General features: G+C 38.4%; 1 protein-coding gene across 1 annotated transcript in view; it reads right to left on the reverse strand.

The window, feature by feature from the left end:
* The window catches only part of LOC150100044 (multidrug resistance protein homolog 49-like), a 199,178-nt gene that overhangs the window by 136,889 nt on the left and 38,126 nt on the right, over positions 1 to 24,163 (reverse strand). The window contains exon 4 of the mRNA XM_090403203.1: positions 16,001 to 16,126. Within this exon, the coding sequence (XP_090259329.1) occupies positions 16,001 to 16,126 (126 nt within the window). The remainder of the gene's footprint in view (positions 1 to 16,000; positions 16,127 to 24,163) is intronic.

Below are 24,163 nucleotides of genomic sequence, written 5' to 3' on the forward strand. Positions count from 1 at the left end.
ACAACTCTCTGATACCTATCAGACAGCCAATCCTGAATCCAGTTGACCAATCTAACATCCAGACCCATGTGCTGCAACTTAAATATCAGCTTATCATGTGGCACCCTGTCAAATGCCTTCGCCAAGTCTAAGAAAATTGCAGTATATGCCTTTCCCTCATCTAACGTTCTTGTAACTTTATTATAAAAGGCTAGCATATTGCTAAAACAAGAGCGTCCTTTCACAAATCCATGTTGATTCCCACAGATAACATTACCCTCATCTGCCCAATGCTGTATACGGTCCCTCACTACTTTCTCCAATATCTTAACAACTACTGATGACACACAGACTGGCCTATAATTAGACACTTCCAGTCTGTTACCACCCTTATGTAATGGCACTAGCTTACCTTCTTTCCATTCCATGGGCACCTTCGCCAAAGCCAGACTTTCATTGAAAAGCCACATTAAAGACACTGTCAATTCCCTAGCACATTCTCTTAAAACTCGTGGTGAAATACCATCCAGTCCAACAGCTTTACTGACATCCAGAGTACTCAGTATCTGAAACACACTCTCCTATTGTACCTCCAGACCTCGAACCAGTCCTATCCCTCTAGCATTAAAACTGACTCCACTAGGATGAAATACTCCAATAAAGTGTTCATTGAACAATTCCACTATGTCCTCTGCATCAGTCACTCTATTCCCATTTTTATCCCACAATATCATTCTTCCACAGTCATTTCTCCTCCTACTGGCCACATAGCTAAAAAATTCCCTACGATTTTCTTTGGATCTTAGGGCCAACCTCCTCTCATATTCCAGTTTCGCTTTCCTTACCACACTAGTCACTCTTCTGGCCTGTGTCTTATATTCTTCATGCATCTTCTCTTCACCTGTCTCCTTATATCTCTTCCATAGTCTCTTTTTCGCATGCAATTCCTGTTTAATATTGTTTGTCATCCACTTTACTCCAAATTGTGTCCTCTTCTTCGCTCGTGGTATACAACTTACCATTGCTGATAACATTCTTTCACAATTTCCCACGCACTAGTGATATCCCGGCCTTCCAATTCCTCCCTCCATGAAACTTCCCGAAGTTGACGCCTAAGACTATTATAATCACCTGCCTTATAATTCCACATAAGTTCCCGTCTCTTTGATACTCCTGCATGTCTATTCATTTTCCAAGTCAACACCATGTGGTCACTCTCTCCAACTGGTGGGAGAGAAGTCAACTCAGTTATTATCAACTTCTTCTGATGCTATAACCAAATCCAAAACTTTTGAACCTCTTGTTCCCTCTGTTACATGTTGCCTAAGACATTTGTCCCTCAAGAATTCTAGAAATTCCATTCCCCTATTGCTACATGCATCTCCCTCTCTCCAATTTATACTACTGAAGTTAAAATCTCCCATAATAATCATTCTTCTTGCATTTGCCAAACTTAGCTGTCTAAACATCTCCTGGTCCCCATCCTCTGTACTCCTGGGTCTGTAGCAACACCCCACTAAATATCCTGTCTTGACTACCTCTACCTCACACCATACGCTCTCAAAATCATTTGTCTCACTTCCTTTCAAATTCTCCACTCTTAGAGGAAATAGGTCATCACTTATCATAAGCAGTACCCCACCACCATGCTTTCCCCTCCTATCCTGACGAAAAATGCTATACCCAGCGACTTCTATTCCTGTTGTTATATCCCCTTCTGTCAACCACGTCTCAGTGATTGCAATAATTTTTGGCCAGGCTGATGCTCTCTGCGCCACCAATTCCTCTCCCTTATTCCGGATACTCCTGGCATTAGTATAAAGCATATAAATGCCATTGTTTCTATACCCAGCATTATCCCTTCTAGACTCCACTGGGCTCAGTGTTACCTGACATTGTCCTCCTTCTCCCAAGTATCCATTCCCACAAGAGGCCACCCCTGCTATCATCCTCCATGGGACACACTGACTCGTTCAGAACAGCAATCTCTCCAGATGCCTACGTCCTTCCTCATTCAAATGTAAACAGTCTCTCGCATACAATTCCTCTCTTTCCTCAAATGCACTCCAAGCATCCACATATATACCTTACTTTATTTAAGAGTTTGTCATGTTGCAGTCTATCAAAAGCCTTTGCAAAATCTAAATACACCAATATACAGGACAAAGCCCATTGATCTGTTCTCACTCTGCTATTTGTATGTGATATAATCATCCAGAGTTATTTAATATGGTTTATTTTTTATTTGTATGGGTTTTCCCAATTTTTCTCCTCAATCTCTTTGGGGAGGGGTGAGCTCTCCTAATGAGGGATTAGGTATATATATTTTTTATGATTTTAAATGCATGTGTGTGTGTTCACGGAGCCAGTTTGCCTGTTCTGAGGGATGAAAAATCCAAGTTTCCAGGTGAAAAAAACCCTCTATATGAGACTGGCTAATTCATACAATCGAATGAGACAGGCTAAAGGTTCCTCACATCATAGATGGGAATTGAACCCAGGTCTTTCCGATCAAAGGGCTTCGTCTATACCGACTGAGTACATGGAAGATATGACTCTTGCATTGATTTATCTCACATTATCTCCAAAGGTCTAGCTCTGATATCAGACCTCAATGAACTTTGAAACCAGTCTGGGTATTTACATAATGAATAGCAATACATATATGTAAAAGGATTTTGCTGTACACTATAGAATACCGAGGGAATTTTATTTGAAATCAACAGTTTCTATATACAAAGTAACTCCCTAGTGATGAAGATAATGCAGGAGCAAAATTTTCTTTTCTCACATTTTGATAAAGGATAAAAACAAGAACATAATTTATTGTTAACTATAACTTGTATCATAAACTGTTCCTTATCTCAATAGTAAAAGTGCTGGAAAAGTTGGCTAAGGCCAGAATTTAAGAATGAGTGCACAAGAATTTCTATGCAAGGCAGCATGCTATTGCAAAGGAAAGCCATGCCTTAGTAATTTATTCACTTTTATAATCAAGTAATATGTGAGTTAAATAAGGACTTTGAATAAACATCTAATAGAATACTGCACAGAAATGTATTAAGAAGATTAGAGCCAATGGGGATGTAGAACACATTACAATAATCACAGAATGCTGTTCATTTTGTTTCTTTCATGATACTGTGGATTTGGGAGAGAACATCCAGTTGTTCACTGATGATGCTACTCTAAATGAGAGCAATTGTAAAGACTGGTGACGAAGAGATCCTGTAGGATGATTTGAACACACTGTTGTTGTGGGCAAAGGATAACAGTTTGTAAAAATGCAATGGTTTGGAATGAAAATATCACAACTTTTGTATTACAGTAATCTACTATTTACTAACTTTCAATTGTCAGAAGGGTGGGTTCGGATAATGGAAAGGTTGGATAATTGAAGTACTATTACATGGTGCTCTACAGAAGAGTCGGCTTCCATGCAAGAGCTGGTTAGCTGAAGGGTCATATATTATTATTATTATTATTATTATTATTATTATTTATTATTATTATGGGTATCTCCATGGAGGCAGTACACTCATTGCGGGAGACCCAAACTATCAAAACAATATCTGTCATATCTCTCCTTGAATTTATTTACAGACGAAGAACTCATAACTAAGTCAGGCAATGCATTCCAGGAGAAAAACCTCATCCTCACACCCTTGTTAACCACAATTTTCCTTTATTTCCAGAGTTGACCTCTTGTTCTTCCATCACTATCACACAGCTGAAACATTTCCCCTGCATCTATCTTATAAAAACCTTTTAATAATTTAAATGTTTCTATCATATCCTCTCTTCTCTGACTATCAACCAACCTCTGCAATCCACAAGCTCTCAATCTATTAATGTAGGGAGCATTTTTTACATCACTCATCAACTTAGTCACTCTCCTCTGAACCCTTTCCACAACCTCCTCATCTCAAAGGAATCAAGGTGACAAAACCTGAGCACAGTAATCCTAATGTGGAAGTATCAATGCTTTATAAAGGGGAATAATAACCTCTTTATCTCTGGATGTTAGGGTGTTCCTCAGTAACCAAGTAATCCTATGCGCAATCTTGGACACCTTAGCAATGTGTCCCCTGAACTTCATCTCCCTAGCCACCAACACCCCTAAGTCCCTAGCCTCATCAATCTCTTGGAGTACCGTTCCATCAATGTAGTACACAGCTAGTAATCTTTTAATCCTAAAATGCATAACTTTCCACTTTTCCACATTGAACTGACATCCATTACCTTTTGCCCATTTTTATCAGCTTATTTAAATTATCCTGCAAACTCTCAAGATCAGCTTGATTTTTTATTGAGCTATCCAATTTTGCATCATCAGCAAACAACTGAATATCTCCAATTTATGTCATTTCCTATATCATTTATGTATAAATTAAACAACAATGGCCCAAGCACGGAGCCCTGAGGCACGCCACTGGTCACCTGCCTCATCCTGGGCTCAGCCCCTCCATACACCACCTTCTAGTATCTCTCCCTGAGCCCTTCTCCTATCCATATCACCAGTTTAGTATCTATCCCCATTTGCTCCAATTTGTGCAACAGTATTCCATGGGGTATACTGTCAAAAGCCTTAGCAAAATCCAGAAGTACCACTGTGTAGCCATTTCCTTTGTCCAACTCAGATGTCATTCTATTATAAAAAGCTAATAAATTGATAAGGCAGGATCGACTTCTAACAAAACTATGTTGGCCCCTGTAGAGTATCATATCGTGATCCAACCATTCTTGAATTTTGTCTTTAACCAACTTTTCCAATGCTTTGACCACTACTCCCAGAATGGTGATTGTCTGTAATTAACTACCGCAGTTTTAGAGCCACCTTTATGCAAAGGAACTACTTTGCCTTCCTTCCACTCCCTAGGGACCATACCAGAGTTCAAACTTAAGTTAAACAACTAAGTAAGAGGCGCTGACAATTCCTTTGCACATTCATGCAACACCCAAACTGATATTCCATCTAAACTTTCAGCACTGATAATTTTGCAATATACTAAGTAGCTTGATTTCTTAACTTCAATTTTCACATTAGCTATTGCTACAGATACTGAGATATCCTCACTTAGTGATAGACTTTTGAAAATTGATCACTCAGTAACTCTACTATTACATCTGAATTTGTCACCTTAATACCATCAGTATCCACTAAAGTTATCCTTTCGAAGTCATTCTTCCTTTTACTTGCCACACAGTGGAAGAACTCTTTGGGATTACCTTTGATCTCGTTGGGTAAGGTCTTCTCATAATCTGATTTAGCTTTTCTTACTATGCTGGTAACCTTCCTAGCTTGAGCCTTGTACTGCTCATGGGTGTACTGATCGCCTTTCTCCTTGTAACTTCTCCATAACATTTTCTTTTTTTGCAGATCAAGCTTGATGCTACCTCATCCATCTAACGCCAACCTTATTTGTCTTCCTCACCATGGTAACACAATCTGATATTGCCTTCCTCAGATACCTGCTGATTTTATCCCATGCACTGCTATCATCTTTCCCTGCAATATGTTCTGCCATGGGACTGCTGCAAGCTCACTCTGAAGCTTGTTATAATTGTCCAACCTGTATATACCCCCTTCTTAAGAGAGAAATACACAGATTTTGCAACCTCCCAAGACAATACCACATGATTGCTTTCACCAATTGGAGGTAACGAGGACACTTTCCTTATGCATATATCCTCTGAACCAATGACCAGGTCCAATACTCTCACACACCACATGTCCCTTCAGTTATGTACTGTTTCAAGTAATTATCTCATAGAAGATGTATGAATTCCATTTCGCCACGTGGTATTTCCTCCTTCCAATTGATATCACCATAATCAAAATCCTCCATAATAATCACTAACCCTGCACTCATTGCACTAATTTGCTGATGTATGTATTCAATATCACTCCCTATAGCCCCCTGGCCTATAGCAGCCACCAACTATATATTTGGTTGCGTTGGTCACTATTTCACACAAGACCGCCTCAAATGTACTATCATTCACGTCTTTCATCATGATATACTACTTATTTTGGCTGCAACTCATCAGCTATCATCAACTATCAGATACCCCCCCCCCATTCTATCTTCTCTATCCTCCCTGAAAATACTATACCCATCACATTCAATTCCAGTGGCCACATCTGCTGACAGCCAAGTTTCACTAATGCCTACAACTTTTGGTGAGATTGCACTGACTAATGCCAAAAATTCTTCTCTCTTATTTCGAATGCTTCTTGCATTTGTATACAAAAATTGCAGATTCCCTTTAGTTCTTGCACCAGCTTCAGAACTGATATACGTCTTTAATTTCATCCCAATTTTTATCCCTTCTAGTCTTCAATTTATTCTGCAAATAAGAATCAACAAATATACAATCACTGCTTAAGTTTCTCCCTCTTACACTCAACCTTTTCAATATTAGTTTCCCTGCCCAATTTCTTCAACTTGTTCAGAAAACAGTAACTTCTTCAATCGCTTATACCTTCCATGTCCAGATGCAACCCATCTCTTGCATACAGCTGTCTTTTGCCTTCAAACACAACACACTCACGGCCTCATTTTCTATGCTATTCAGCATGACTCTCTCAGTTTCATTACTCAACACTGTTTTACTTACTCCCTCACTCTCACGACATCTCGTTTCTTCTAGACCTCTTGCACTTTCATTCTGTTGAATCCCAATCACTCCCATACTATTTATTACTTCATCAATCACCAAAGACTCTCCCATACTTAATCCTGTTCTAGTTACTTCAGCTAGAGTAATTCTCCATAGTCCTAATTTCTCTATTTAACCCATTTAACTCAGTTTTAATTTCCAGAACCTCCTTACTGAGCACTTCGAATTCCTCTTGCAAAATATAAAGTTCACTGCTGCTATTCAATGTGTTCACATTTTCCCGATCTCCTGCCAAAGTTCATCTGCTACGGTCCTGACTTCTACTTCCATTCCTAATCGCTCCAGCCTATCCCGACACTTCTTACATCGATTTTTCATTCCTCTCATTTAGCCAAACAGTCCACAGATCCTTCACATTCCTTGGCTCATACATATAACAGTTTCTGCAACGCATCGACTGTGAAAAATCCAACGCAGAGCCAGCCTTTCATATATAAGTCCGACGAGCCGCTGACATATGTATCTTGTTGGACGCCATCTTTAGTCGCTGAAGTAGTGAAACAAACAGCAGCGAAAACACAATATATATATATATATATATATATATATATACAACAGTTCCAAACAATAACACCACTGAAGGACACTTGTATCCAACCGAAGCACAACTGCAGCACAATTTGAGACAAAAAGGCACACTATACTTTCATTTAAAAACACATTTTCCAGCACAACTCAACATGACTGCCATGTTCACTAACAACCTTACGATATAGAAGATTAGATAAATGGGTAGATTACTGCACTTTGAACTGATGTTGGAGATTTGGGGATGATGGTCAACTTGGTTGGTTAGGTTGGTTGGTTTGTAGTTTGTTGATACAAGGACAACAAAGGACACACTGTGCCATTACAAAGGTCACAGAGTACACATGGTTATAAAAAAATAAATAAGTAAATAACATGCTGTGTACAAGAAAACAATTTTTTTAAAAAAAATTGAAGGATGTTGTATTGGGACATATATATCGAATTTATGAATTTTTATGCATAAACTAAAAATTTATTGGAAGTTTGCATCAACTAAAAATTTATTTGAAGTTTTAAAACTTCACGGCTCAGGGGCTCACTTTAGTGAGTACGGGTGTGGCAAACCCGAGGTACCTGATGCTGGACCATGCCTTACTTCACGTAATATACATCTCTTATATTATCTGTAGACTGGTCCCTCCTCTTCCTCCCTTGCTTTTTTCTTTCTTCTCTTCTTGCTCCTTCCCCCGAATGCTATTAGAGTATTCGATCCTATTTTGCTGTGTCATTTCATCTTGTGCTAACAGGACATTATCAAAAACTGTAACATGATCAGGCCATCAAAAAATGTTCATACCGCATCGTCCGTCGTGCGGGTTACCAAGGGACGCGTTCGGGTTTTAGGCAGAGGGACCCGTTCGAAAAATATGTTACAGTCTCCCTTAGACACCACTCCTCAGCACTCTGCTAGAGGAAACTCCATCAATGGGCCTGCTACCCATTTGGAGAGGTGTTTAGGGGCAGCGCAAAGAAATGGTTCTGCAAAAGGACGGAAATGGCAATGACAACGGCACCAGACTATGGCTTTAGGCAACTGGAACATCTTATCTCTGACAAGGAAGGAGTTGGAACTGGTTGAGGAAGCCAAGTGCTACAGGCTAGACTTAGTCAGGCTTTCTTCGACCAAGAGAAGAGGCTCTGGAACTGTTGACCTGGATAAGGGGTGGAAGCTTTACTACTCTGGTGTGAGCCCAACAATTTCTGCTCAGCCGGTGTGGGGATACTCACAAGCCCCGAGCTGTCAGACCGTGTAGCTGAGAGGATCCCATTGGGGGGGGGGGTATGTGTGCTAAGGCTTCAGATGAAAAACCATGATTTGGCTGTGGTGCAAGCCTATGCACCTAATCTGGAGTCAGAATACTCTGCCTTCCTAGAGGAAGTGGATGCTGCTTTTGACAGGGTGGCACACATGGAATCAGTCCTGCTAATGGGTGACTTCAATACACATGTTGGAACAGATGACCAGACATGGAGGGGTGTGGTTGGGAGGAACGGCACCCCTGACCTTAACGTGAATGGGTTGAAATTATTGGACTTCTGCTGTACTAACAGCTTGTCTATAATGAATACCTTCTTCCAGCACCGAGAGGTCCATAAGTATACCTGGTACAAGGATACACTAGAACAAAGGTCTCTGATTGACTTCTTTATAATCTCAGCAGACCTATTTTCCTCAGTGTTGGACGTTCGTGTGAGAAGAGGGGCAGACTGTCAACTGACCACCACCTTGTTGTGTGCACTCTACGCCTTCAGAAACCAGATGCTACCATCAACGTTAGTAGGCCTAAGCAGCTATACCATGTGAAATGGGAGACATTGGAAAATGAGGCTGTGAGGAAGAATTTTGCAGATGACATTTCCCTCAGGTTCAAAGAGATTCCCAAGCATACTGCAGATGCTGAGGAGGAGTGGAGGCTGTTCAGAACAGCTGTCACTGTCTGTGCACTCGCATGCTGTGGCAGAAAGCGGCTCAGCGTGGCAACAGGCAATGAGAAAAGGACACCTTGGTGGAACCAAGAAGTCCAAAAAACTGTCCGGGTAAAAAAGGAGTCCTACCTAACATGGCTTAGAGTCAGGTCACCTGAGATGCGTTTGCGGTATGCTGAGAAACAAAAAGCTGCTGCTGAGGCAGTAAAGACAGCAAAGCAGAAGGCTTGGGAATCCTTTGGAGATAGATTAGGCTCATCCTATGCAAATGCAAACAAAGTATTCTGGCAGACCATCTGCCGCCTTCGAGGGAGGAAATCGTGCACAGCAAGGACAATTAAGGCCTCTGATGGTATACTTTTAACAACCGAGAAGGATATCCTCCACAGATGGAGGAAATACTTTGAGAGCCTTCTTAACCCGGGTGGCCCAGCAGTTGTGGACATCCAAGAGGTGCAGATCAGGGAAGTGACTAGTCTCACAGCAGAAGAGGTCCATTTAGCAATAGAATCACTAAAATCGGGCAAGGTTGCTGGCGATGATGAAATTCGGGCCCGAAATGCTAAAAGTCTTAAATTGAGACGGTGTTCTCTGGCTGACGCAAGTGTGTCAGGCTGCTTGGATATCCAAGCAGCCTGACACACTCGATAGCCTGATGATAGTTACTGCAATCCTTCTGGTCTCCCTTCTTAAAGACTGGTATTATTATACCTGTCTGCCATTGCACCAAAGCAATGGCAGACAGGCATAATAATACCAGTCTTTAAGAAGGGAGACCAGAAGAATTGCAGTAACTATCGTGGCATCTCTCTGCACAACCTGCCTGGGAAAGTGTATACTAAGTGCTTGGAAAGACGGTGCAGGAGCATAGTTGAGTCAAAGTTCCAGGAAGAACAATGTGGCTTTCATCCTGGTAGAAGCACAACTGACCAAATCTTCACTTTAAGGCAAGTCTTTGAGAAACCTTGGGAATATGCCAAGAATGTTTACACATGTTTTGTGGACTTGGAGAAGGCATATGACCGAGTTCCTCAGGATAAGCTTTGCCAAGTAGTACAGGAGTATGGAGTGGATGGCCAACTATTAGCTGCCATCAAGTCCCTGTATGAATGCCCAGAGTTTTTGTCAGGGTAAACAGCACAAAGTCTGAACCTTTCACAGTCTCCGTTGGCCTCCACCAAGGGTGTGTTCTCTCACCCCCTCCTTTTCATAATATTTATGGACTGGATTGATAGGCACAGCTGAGGCAGTGAGTGTGTCAGAATTGGAAGATGCAACATTGGACGCCTGCTTTTTGCAGATGACCTAGTTCTGCTTAGCTCTTTCACAGAGGACTTCCAGCAGACCCTGGATAGGTTTGTAGCTGTTTGTGCAGATGCCGGAATGAAGATCAGTGTGACCAAAACTGAAACATTTGTGGTCTCAAGACAACCATCCCAGTGCACTCTAAATGTAAGTGGAGTCCCAAGGAGGTAGGTGAAAAAGTTTAAATACCTTGGGTCCATATTCACGAATGATGGAAAATGGGACGTAGAGCTAGATAATCGAATTGGCTTAGCAAGCTCAATATTGCAGGAGCTTGGCCGTTCGGTAGTATTGAAGCGGAAGTTAAGCCAGAAGGCAAAGCTGGCTGTCTTCAATACAGTCTATGTTCCCATCCTCACCTATGGTCATGAGAGTTGGGTAATGACCAAAAGAATGCGGACACGAATCCAAGTGGCTGAAATGAGGTTCCTTCGAGGGGTTGTGGGGCTGACAAGGCTCGACAGAGTCAGAAGCTCTGCAATTTGGGAAACCCAAATTGAGAGAATTTTTGGATTACTTTTTCCTGTGCTTTGATTTTCTTCATATATGATGCTGTTCTGTTCAACTGATTTGCTATTCTAGACTGGGATATTTGTTGATGAATCGTTGTTGGTAATATAGGGACATTGTTTCCTAATGTGACTCTCTTCATGACAGAAGAAGCACTGCGATGAGAAAGATAAACAGAACATGCAGGTGATTCCATTTATGTCTGTGTTGATTAATTTTGCAGGTTGTGTAGTGCATCGTTGTTTGGAAAGTGCATTAATGCCTGTCTTTGAAAGCTTTTGACATGGGCGAATTCAGGCTTTTTCGTAACCGCTGACAATGTGCGTATTTTTCCTGTGACAGAACTGTATCTTGATAACATGGATCTGATGAGTTGATGAGGAATTTCAAGGGGAACGTTTGATACGGTATCGGGGCCAGCGATTTATTGGGGCTGCTTTGAAGTGATAATCATTGATACTGATGCCTTTTTGCAGTAACGTTTGTGCCCATGAGATGTGACTGAAATACACCTGCACAGTACCACATACATGGGAAGCATCAGTGATATATTTTGCGGTTACAATTTTGGCGATCGCTGCAAGATACTCTTCTAGTGGGATGTTTTCTTTGGTGGCAAAAATAACAATTCCATTAGATATTACTGCTGGCTGATGTGGCATTCATGTGTGAAATCAGTGTTTTGGGGGATGATAGGATATTTCGGTTTGATACAACATTAGAATAAGATTTGGAATTGACCGACCTCTTTTCCGTGTCTATAGCCTCCACTCATCCTTTGCTCGTCCTTCCAAGTCTGAAGTTATAGGGGGATCTTTGTTTTGCTGAGTAGTACAGGAAAGTGTGGTTCCCATGGCAGGTAATCCTTCACTGGTGATAGCCACAGGTGAGGAGTCCAGCTAGTGCAGGTGGCAAAGAAAGAATTATGGCATCAGAAAACCTAATGGATAGATAGATGGATAGAGAGAGAGAGAGAGAGAGAGAAAGATGAGAAGAAAGTAGGCAAGTGAAAGAACAAATGAAGAGTGAGGGATGCACGTGATAAGGAATACCCCCAGTGAAAAAGATAAGTTTTGGTATAAGGTGGATGACTAATGGAATCAAACAGGAACTGAAGATGAAAAAGAGTTTATGGAAAAAGTATAAAGAGATGGATGAAGAGCAGTTATGAAGAATATAAGACTTGGGTCAGGAAACTAACTATTAAAGTAAGGAAGACAAAACTGGAATATGAGAAAAGATTAGTCCTGCAAGCCAAAGAAAACATTAATGACTTCATTATATGGCCCGTAGTAGGAGAAATTATTGCAAAAGAAAGATACTGTTACATGGAAATGACTGTCAAGTAACCAATGCAGGTGACATTGCATTGTTTAATGATCCCTTTATTGGGATATGTCACTCTGAGATATTGCTAGAAGGATGAGGAGGGTTGAAGGTTTAAACATGCATGAAGAAAATGTGTTTCAAAAACTAAGTACTGTGGAGGTCAATAAGACAATGGTGATTAATAACGACGAGGGTGGGGGCAGCCATTCCTGGAGGATGCAAATGGAAGTGGTGAGTAGTAGGATGATTGGACTGTAGTATGCACTGCCTGGTAGGGTGTTTTATTGAGAATGGTTAACACATTTTAGGAATGGTATGTGTTGTGTTGTGATGTGTGGTCTAAGATGGGCCTACTAGGATGAGCTTTCTGACTTTGTGGAAGTACTAAATGATAGAAATAATTAAAATTATTTTATTAAAAATAAAACCCATTATTATTTCATAGTCTTATGTAAAAGTATGGTTTCAATGAATTCTGATACATTTATATTAAATTTATTCATCCATTTAGCTATCATGAAAGTTATGTTTCTAAACTAGCGATGGAGTCAGCCATAGCATCATTCAGATATCCTTTTAATTCCTTCCCAAGTCATGTTTCTAGCTAACTTTTCAGTTTATTGTAATTACCAGCTTTATTAGTTTCATATATGCATAGTCAAAGCCTTCACATGAATTGTCATCTACATGAATAATCTCACCAACTAGACAGGCAGTGCTTTTAGGAAGTCCATAACTACAGAGTCCTGCCATAAATGCGGTTACAACTTCTACACACATGTGTTCCATTAGTGGCTCTGTGCACATTCAACATTGTGTGTTTATCAGTAGAGAAATGTAGCTGTATGGGATAACATGCAATGGGGAGATTATAAGAAGCATATAGCTGTAATAGCACTTCACAAGGTTGGAATGCAGCTAGCTGTTATTTTCAACATGAAAAACACTCGTAATCAGTAGGATGTTTATGTATCAGATTATTAAACATTATAACACTGGCAGTTTATGATGTATCTGACTGCTAAAGAACAAGTCAACTGTGATGCATTAGGACGCAACAGCTTGAAGGCTGTGAAGGCACACTGCCACTGTAATTCTGTGAGAATGCAGAAGGTGAGGTCATGAAAGATGAACGTTTCACAGAGATCAATGTCACGTACCAGTGGAAACTTCCTAACGCTGCCACTTATGTGTCAGGGGGTACTAAAATCAAAGGCACTTGTCCAATGGTATGCGAACAACAAACAGAGATATCCTCTTCACAGATGAAAAGATTTTCCCATTGAAGAGTCATTTAACTGCCAAAATGATCAGGTATGTGCCCCGGATGCACAGGGGTTTAGAGATGGCATCACCCCACATCAGATGGTTTGGTAAAGGGGTGACATATCAGGGATATCCAAGTTGCAAATCTGTGAGAAAGGGGTCAAATCCTCTGGCAAAGTGGACATTTCAATCATGGTGGAACCTGTGATATGGCCCCTGAAGAACACCTTGTTTCACAGTAGGCAAGCTTCCAAAAGGACTCAGCCCCTGCACATAAGGTGAGGACCACACAACAGTGGTTGGAGCTAAATACAACTGACCATATACCACCATCTGATTGGCCATCTGGAAGCTCCAATCTGGATCCACTGTGTAAATTGTGGTCAGAGCTTGAGAGAGTAGCCTGCAAGAAACCGACCATCACCAGCCTGAAGGTTGATTTATTATTATTATTATTATTAAACAAGACCTCATGGAGTCAAAGACTCATCTAGGAGGTCCTTTTATCTCACACACATCTCATCATACCGGGTCTTAAACACATTCAAACTCCTTGCAGACACCACACTCTCAGGCAAGGCATTCCAATCATTTACAACTCTGCACGAAAAAAACCTGCCTCTCACTCCCCTACTCACACCCTCTTTATACAGTTTCCAGGCATGACCTCTGGTTCTCCCCTGATCTCCCACTATTCTCTGTAGAACTTCTCCACCATTGATCCTATAACAACCCCTCACCAACTTGTAGGTCTCTATCATATCTCCCCTCTTCCTTCTCTCCACTAGACTCTGCAAATTACATCTTTTCAATCTTTCCTCATACTCGACATTCCAGAGGTCAGAAACTACCTTAGTCAGTCGCCTTTGGACCCTTTCCAACATCTCTTCATCCTTCTGAAAACCAGGTGACCAAATCTGGGCACAATAGTCCATGTGTGGCCTAATCAAAGCCTTATACAATGGAACAAGAATCTCCCTACTTCTACACGTCAGTGTCCTCCTCATCATTCCCAGAAGTCTTTGTGTTGTCTTCACAATTTTGGCGATGTGTCCCCTAAATTTTAGATCCTTATCCACTATCACTCCCAGATCTCTTATTTCCTCTACTTCCAACAATATATTCTTACCAAGCATAAATTCTGCATCCCATCTTTGTTTTCCAAATTTTAAAACCTTACATTTTGCAACATTGAACTCACATCCCTATTTGCTTGCCCAATCACTCAATTTATTCAAGTCTTCTTGCAAGACCACAACATCTTCACTACTCTTTATGGTTCATCCCAACTTTGCATCATCTGGAAACAACTGAATATCTCCATCCAAATCTTTGCCAATATCATTAATATACAAGTTAAATAGTAATGGCCCTAAAACAGATCCCTGAGGCACTCCACTAGTGACTTTCCTTTTCCTGGATATTGCACCCCCATACACAACTTGTTGATACCTATCAGATAGCCAGTCTCCAATCCAATGCACTAATCTAATATACAACCCCATCTGCTCTAGTTTGACTGTCAACTTATCATGAGGTACTCTATCGAAAGCTTTTGCAAAATCCAAATATATTACTGTGTATCCTTCTCCTCTGTCCAAGGAAGCAGTCACTTTATTGTAATAAGTAAGTAGATTACTAAAACACGACCTCCCTTTAGCAAATCCATGCTGTCCATCAAAGATTATACCATTGTTGTCAACCCAACTCTGGATCCTAGTTCTCACAAGCTTCTCCAACAACTTAACCACAACACCTGACACACAGATAGGCCTATAGTTTGATGCTTGAGTTCGATCACCTCCTTTATGAAGTGGCACAATCTTGCCCTCCTTCCACTCTTTAGGGATTTGACCAAGTGCAAGACTCGTATTAAAAAAATATGTCAAGGCAGGTGTCAACTCTCTGGCACATTCCTTCAGAATACGCGGTGATATATTATCAAGTCCCACAGCCTTATTTACATCTGGTTTACTCAACTCCCCAAACACCTCTTCCTCACTTACAGTCAGTCTCTCCTCCCCATCATCAACTGCTCTTAATCTCTCCATTTGGAGCAAGAAGTGGCAGCATTTCTGTTGGATGTTGTATGTGCTGCTATCAATTTGTCATCAGACTTTGGACGTGCATGAAGGCAAAAGGGGGACATTTCGAACATTGAATGCTGCTATGTGCACCTTATACATGTGGTTTGTATGTGCTGAAAGTTGTAAATAATTTACTGATAGATTAAAGGTTTATGTACTGTTCAACTTGTATCAATATTTACGGCTAGGCTAGGTAATAGTTGAAATCACCCATAATGGCAATTCTTATGGTGTGTCTTCCAATGCACTTCACAATCTCATGCAAATTTGCATTTTGTCCTGTATATATATCTATCTTATATGCATATATCTACTTGAAATATATATTTCTAATATGATATGTATATATATATATATATGTATTATATATATACAAAGCATACCTGTCCACCTAGAGGATCATATAATCTCTGTATTAAATGGATTACAGTACTTTTTCCACAACCACTTTGTCCAACTAATGCTACCATTTCTCCAGGATTTACTTTTAGAGTTATGCCTTGTAAAACCTTAAAAATTCATAACCAACAATTATTATAATCAGATTAGCCTAAGGAACAAATCAAAGGTGTTAAGGAAATTTTTCCAGTTCACTTATTAAACAAGTATGCAAAGATCTGAGGATAACAAAAAGATGCAAACCATGGCTTGCTCAGCCTAATTTTGCTGAAGTGCTGAGAATCTAGCATTGGCAAGATGATTATGTTTTTAAAATACAGATTCAGCAAAAGCTTATTTTCATTTTATTATTATTATTTATTAATTTTTTTTTTTGATAGATTGCCATACAGAACTTAAATTAATTAAACAAAAATTGGTTTGCAGAGTGAACTGTGAATTGAATGTCACATCACAGAGCAATATCTAAGATGGGGAAAGGTTATAATTAGGGTCACAGAATATTTTGTTCTTGAACCCATTTTCAACTTATATGTAAATGACACTATGAATGGTTTTCAGTCAAATTAATGAAGATGAGTGTAAATAATTTTCAAGTCTCTGTTAGTTCATATATAGTACAGAAGCATACTGGAGTATACTGAGAGAGAGAGCATGTGAGAGAGAGAGAGAGTGTAAGACACAAACTGTGTTTGTATAGAGATTCTCTTTGTGAGACATGAAGCAGGATAGGGATTGATAATGAGGAACATTATCTGCATTGAAGAACAATGGGAAGTATGAGTGAGACTATATGTAAATGAAAATAAGTAAAAGAATTGAAGATTTTTTGTATGTGAATTTCACTCATAAAAAGTCTATTAGATTATGATACATTGGTACTGGTACCATATGTGGGGTAAGTATTAGATAATTCGGAAATCCTGCTCTTGAGACCAAACATGGAGTTTTTTGTTTCAAGTATTTTCAAGCAAAAAAAGAAATCACAAAACACAAATATCTACAATGAGATTTGAACTCACAGCCTACTGGTTGGAAAAGTAGACAGGCTAACCACTCAGCTAAACAGGCTGGGGAAGTAAGTAGGTAGTAATATTAATTAGTAATTAATAATAATTAGTAATATTAATAATAGTAATTAAATATGAAGTGTTTGAAATAGCAGGGAAGAAAAGAATCAGAGAACAGATAATTATTCATTTATAGTAATTATCTGAATATTCATATATTCAGATAATTATTCATTGAAATTAAATAAGTGCAATTTTTTCCTTTTAGGATTACATGGTGGTCAGCATTCATAGTGCAGAATTTATGGAGACACAACACACGTCTTAGAATAATTACTTTACTTATCATTAAGAAAGTAACATTCGATGTTTCAACCTCCTGTATTGAAGTCATCATCAGGAAAACATACCCATGTATAGGATACAGGCTACATGACACTACACTACACAAAAAGTATGATGAATCTAAATGTTTGTTGATCATTTACCCTAGTCTAACCTTTGGTGGAGAAAAAAAATCATACATATTAAACTCCAATAAACAACTAAGTTGCAACCTAACTAGAGCAGAAAAATTGGCACTTAAATCCTTAAAAAATAACTGAGACATTGTTATTACTAAAGCGGATAAAGGCAATGCTACTGTCATCCTTGATCAGACAGCATATTTGGAAAAAATGAAACAATTGATTATCCGACACAACATGTACCAAATAGTGAACTATAGCCCTACAAACTGCATCAAAAAGAAAATAACAGAATTAATCAAACTGGTGATTTTGGGGCCAGAGGAAACAACTAAGAAACTAATACTGCATTATTCCCATTCTCCCAGAATTTATGGCCTGCCAAAAATACACAAAACAAACACACCACAATGACCAATAGTTGAAGGAATCAACGGCGTTAATTATCATTTAGCCAAGAAACTAGTTTCTACACTCAAGAAGTTGGTGGATCATTCTGCATCCTATATAAAAAAATCCACAATACTTCATAAACAAAATTAGAAACATTACACTGAATGAAGAAGACTTATTAGTCAGCTTTGACATCACTATCTTTTTCACTAATCAATGTCCCAATCAATGATACTATTCTTCTCTTAAAGAACGTATTTCCTCCTGATATTACAGCCCTCTTTGCCCACATACTCAGCTCTGGTTATTTCTCATGGCAAAATAATTTTTATCTACAAAAAGAAGGTATAGTCATGGGCTCCTCCCCCCCATAGCTAACATTTATATGGAAGACTTCAAGCAATGAGCTCTAGATTCTGCCAGCCTAATGCCCAAAGTCTAGCTCAGATATGATGATGATATTTTCACTATTTTGTCTGACGGCTGCGAAACATTAATCCTCCAGAGGTCGTGCACGGACTGGGAGTCCGCACGTTTTCTTTTTTACATATATTTCTAAAGCAGCTAGTTAAATCCGGTTGTGCATTTATGTAGCTTCGTATATAGGCAGGACATATGTTAATGTAGAATATAACGTTGATGCGATAACAACTGTTCCCACTGAGACATTGCGCAGTCACAGATCCTACGCGACCCTTAGTGTTATAAGTTTCAGTAAGGAAATACCGTGGGTAGACATATTACTAACTATTATAACAGAATTAACTTATGTAAATTATTCTTTATTCATATAATTTTCACCTGAGTATCACAGACATCATCAGTACAGGTACAAGGCTAATTAAACAATAACTGTTATATTCACAAAGCACCACCTAAGTAGCTAAGGTTAAGTTTCCTAAATTTATTTAATTATTATTATTTATTTATTTTATTTTTTTTAATTATTTAAATTTAATTATTCAATTATAATAATTTAAATTTTATTTATTTTTATTTTTATAAATATATATATGTGTATATGTTAGGAAAGATTTGCTGCTTTATAAAGTACTATCTCCCACAAGGGGGAAAGATGTAGACCATCGGATCTGTTTAGGTTAGGAGAGTGAAGTAATGTTTCACATGTTTCTTTGTATAGCCATTCCATTAAGAACTGACTTTTGTGAATGACATTTGCCTTGTTCCACTTAACTCTATGTCTGGTGTTGATGGCATGATCTGAAATTCCAGACTGTTCGGGTTCAAGGTACTGGATGTACGACTGGTGTTCTTCTAACCGGACCTGAGCAGATCTTCCTGTTTGTCCGAAATATGATAATCCACATGAGCAGGGAATCTGGTAGACACCTGGATAGCTGAGATGTGGGAGCTTGTCCTTTGGGGACATTAGGAATGTGGAGATTTTTCTGATAGGTCGAAAAGCCACACAGATATTTAGTGGTTTTAGCACTTTAACTATGCGTTCACTAACCCCGTGTACATAGGGGATAGGTATATGTGTAGGTTCTTCTGTACTTGAAGAGGATGCTGGAGCATAACTATTTAAAGCTCTTTTTATGAAGGACTTTTTATAGCCATTGGATATGAAGGAGGAATTAATATACTGTAATTCTTTTTGTAAAAGTTCTTCTGAAGAACAAAAGGAGTTGGCTCTATGAACTAGTGTTTTTATAGTACCTGCCTTTGGCTGGGATGGTGATGTGATTCAGCGTGGATGTATTGGTCTGTATGAGTCTCTTTCCTATAGACTGTGAATTGTAGATAATCATCTGGTTGGCGAAGAATCAAGAGGTCTAGAAAGGCTAACTGCTTATTTACTTCTACTTCTAGGGTGAACTGGATCCTTGGATGAAGTGCATTAATTTTTGAGAGAAACTGTTGTAGTTCTTCTGAGGTGCCCTCAGAATATGGCAAAAATGTCGTCCACATATCTGAACCAAATGTTACGTCTGGGTGTAATGTTATCAAAGATACGCTGTTCGAAATGCTCCATGAAGTAGTTGGCAATAGCAGGAGATATTGGATTACCCATTGCTGTTCCCTTCGATTTGTTGGTATAACTGGTTTTTGAAGGAAAAATAACCGGACTTTATTACAAATTCAAATAATTTGACAATGTCTGGAGGAAATTCACCCTTAATGTTATAAGAATAAGCAGTCATCAAAATTTTTTAAATTTGTAAGTACTTGTAAATTATTTATATTTTTACATACAGGCTTATATATTTACACAGGAAATATATTTTTTATATACATATATATCTATTTTATATATGTTTATATATAATAGCAATATGGTAAATTATTTTCTCTTTGGGTAAAATAAAATTATTGTGATGGAAAACAAACCGTGCATCTAAATATTATTGTAAGAGATGTTACAAATTTATGTGTCTTGAACATGCTATAATCGTGCAATGAATGTCTAGAACTTAAGTAAAAGAATGTTAATCCAGTTCTACACATTTATTGCACATGTAGCATGTAGCATATGCAGTTCTATTTCTAAGACATTTAATTTTTTTTATTTTGTTTTCTCTTACAAATATGTGCAATTTGAATAAATAATCTTTTTTCTACAATATGCTTATTTATTATTATTCAAAACGCCTTCAATTTTGTTAAAAATGAGTGCGGAATGACAGTCCGTGCAACCCCTTGATGCCAAAAATTTTCACGCAACCTCTGAAGGGTTAAATACTTTCCTCAGCCACCTTAACAAACAACACAGACTTATCCAATTCACCATTGAGATCGAAAACAACAATTCTCTTCCTTTTCTAGACAGGTGTTACATGTCTTCCCTCTGGCTGCCTCTACTTTGCATTCTATCACACACACACACACACACACACACAGGCCAATACATACATAAAAGTTCATACCACCATCCAACACAAAACTAGGGGGTCATCACACCTTCAAACACACAGCCCTAACAATTTGCTCCAATGAACAAGCTCAGAACTAAGAATTTGAAATTATTAGCTAAACATTTGTAAAAAAATGGTGACAATACAAAAACAGTTCGCAAGATCCTCCATAAAAATGCCATTAAAAGAAAAAAAGATTACAAGAATGCTATAGCCATACCACACATTAGGGGCATTTTGGAAAAAATAGAACACTACTTAAATACAATATTAAGACAACTTTCAAACCCCTGCCAAAATTAAGAAATTTACTTAGATCTTCCAAACAGTGGACTGGCGGCACAATGGTAGCACGTCTGACTCCAGATCAGAAGGTTATATGTGTAAGACATGTCCAGCTCAAAAAAAAACATGCAGACTTGACTTGGGAAATTGTAAAACATAAGGAATATTCTATCAAGAAGGGATATTTGTGGAACTACAAGGCAGGTGATTATGATATGCTTAGGAAGAAGCTTAAATCTGTACCACAGCATAAAAAACTGCAGGGTAAGCATGTTAATAGTGTATGGGATATAGTTAAGGGTCATCTTGAGACAGTAGTATAAAATTGTATACCTAGGGTAAGAAGGGTTAATCAGATAGGAGTTATATGGATGAGTAATATCATTAAGCATGAACTACAGAAGAAGAAAATGCTGTGGAAGGTATATACAGAGAAAGGCAAACTCATGAATACAAGGCCCAGGCAAGAAAGGTGACCAGCATGGCAAGGAAGGCAATTATTAGAAGAATTTAGCAGAGCAGGTCAAAGGAAATCCCAAAGAGTTCTTTCATTATATGGCAAGAGGAAGAATGACTATGGAAGATAAACCCTAATGAGTGATGATTGTCAAGAGGAGACAGAAGAGGATAAAATAGTTGATTTACTGAGTGACCACTTTGCAAGCATATATCTTCCTAGTGAGGTTGCTGCTTTAACCTATGTGATAGACACTAATGCGGGAACAGAGGTGGATGAATTGGAGGTTCTTACAATATTGTAGAATTTCAATATAAATACAGCAGTGGGATTAGATGGTATATTATTATTATTATTATTATTATTATTATTATTACATGAAACCTCCAGGGAGTCCAAAGACTACTGCCCAACAATGGTACTTCCACAGAAAATCACAAACATCCATGCCGACAGCAGGATTCAAACCCACAGTCATTTGGCTGGAGAGTGGATATGCTAACCACTCAGCCAACCAAGCATGGATATCAGGTAGGGTTTTGCAAGAACAGGGTCTGCAGAAGTGGGCATGCAGAGCAGGCGGTGCATGCGGGTGCCGCTACGAAGGGGGCGCTGCCGCTGGGGCACGGTTCATAAGTTCATTTTTAAGAAACAAAATTTTTATCATGAAAACAAAAAATTCTTACAATGATCAATATTAAAATAAATAAGGCCGGATACACCGAATAAAAATTAAAAAAAATTGTATATTGCCACCTCTTTGATCAGTCGGCTGTTTACAATTTTGCAACGAGAGCAGGCTAAATGCTTGCCTGCAGAATGTTGTGTCTACTGCAGTCTATTTAAAGTGAAACGGTGAACATGCGCAGAAACAAATTTTCATACAAAACATTTCTTGCTAGGTAAAACAGTCATATGGTATGCATCTCAGTAGGCTACCGACAGTAGCACAGTGCAGACTATTATTTTGTCTCTGTGTCATGTTGTGTAATAATTTCTTGTGGGTATAAAATAGAAATGGAATCAAAAATTGAAAAAAAGTTATCCGGTGCACAAAATCATAAGCGTCATGCTGCGAAAGAAGTGGATATTAAGAAACAAACTGGGGCTCTTACTAAATTTGTTAAAATATTAAAATATTCTGATGAAGATTGTAACCAACTCGATACATCAGAAATCAGAGTTGAAGAACCATGCACATCATCCAGTTTGCATGAAGTACTATTGCAACTATTGAACAAGATAACAAGATGCATAATTTAAGTGAAAAACAGTTAGGAGAAGATTTAGTTGTAGTTGACCACGAAACTAACACATTGTTAGTCTCTGTAAATTTAGAAGATCCAGGTGAATAGGGAAATATTGATGAAAAATTACGAGTTCTTTTAATTGAAATGGGGCCTGTTGAAAAGAAAAATATAATATCTCCCAGAGATACATATGGTCGTAAATTTGGCAACACGTATTATAATAGAAAAATGGAAAATGGGCAGCTCGTAACAAGAACATGGCTCATTTATTCCGAAACTTTAAATTCTGTCTTTTGCATTTGTTGCAAACGTTTCGCACCTATTGAATCAAGTAATCTTGTAGAAGGATATAACGATTGGAGAAATGTAAACACAATTTTGCATAGACATGAGACTAGTTTAACTCACATGAAAAATTTCTTGAAATGGAAGGAACTTGATAAAAATTTAAAAAACAAATATACTATTGATTGCCAGACTCAAAGCATGTATGAAATGGAAAAGAAACATTGGACGAGTGTTTTAGAACGCTTGATTGAAATTATAAAATTCCTTGGTAGCCAAAATTTAGCTTTTCGTGGATCATCTGATAAATTATATGAAAGGAATAACGGCAATTTTTTTAAAATTAGTCGAACTGTTTGAGAAGTTTGATCCCGTTATGGAAAATCATGTTGAAAGGGCCCTACAACGAAACAATAGGGTATACTATTTGAGTAAAGACAGTCAAAATGAAATATTGGAAACTTTAAGTAAGGCAATCAGGGATACAATTTTTGTATCAATTCGAAAATCTAAATATTATTCCATAATTTTAGACTGCACACCTGATGCAAGTAAAACAGAACAAATGACCATTATTATTCACTTTCTTTCCTATGACAATGGAATTGTCAAGATCAGGGAAAATGTTTTAGGTTTTGCAGATATATCAGATTCCACAGGACGTGGTTTATGTGCAACAATAATGGATCAACTGGAAAGATGGAACATTCTCATTGAAGACATGCGAGTCAAGGGTATGACAAAGGGGCAAATATGAAAGGAAAAAAATATGGGCTCCAAAATTTGCTTTTGAATAAAAATCCTCGAGCTTTTTTACGAGCCATGTGCTGCACATACTCTAAATTTAATCATTAACAATGCAGCCAAAGTGAATGCAGATACAATTAGTTTCTTTGCAATTATTCAAGAAATGTATGATTTCTTTTTATTCTCTTACAAATTGGGCAATCCTTTTAAAGTTTGTAAAAAATTTAACTTTGAAACTGCCATCAGAAACACGATGGGAAAGTAAAATTAATGCAATCCGCCCTCTACGATATCAGTTAGGAGAAATTTAGATGCACTTTTTGAAATTTTAAATAATGAAAGTTTTAATAAACTCAGCATGAAGCATAATCATTATG

The sequence above is a fragment of the Typopeltis vanoorti genome, chromosome 13 (assembly GCF_054136105.1).
Source record: "Typopeltis vanoorti isolate ZY-2024b chromosome 13, IOZ_Tvanoo_1.0, whole genome shotgun sequence".
NCBI lineage: Eukaryota > Metazoa > Arthropoda > Arachnida > Uropygi > Thelyphonidae > Typopeltis > Typopeltis vanoorti.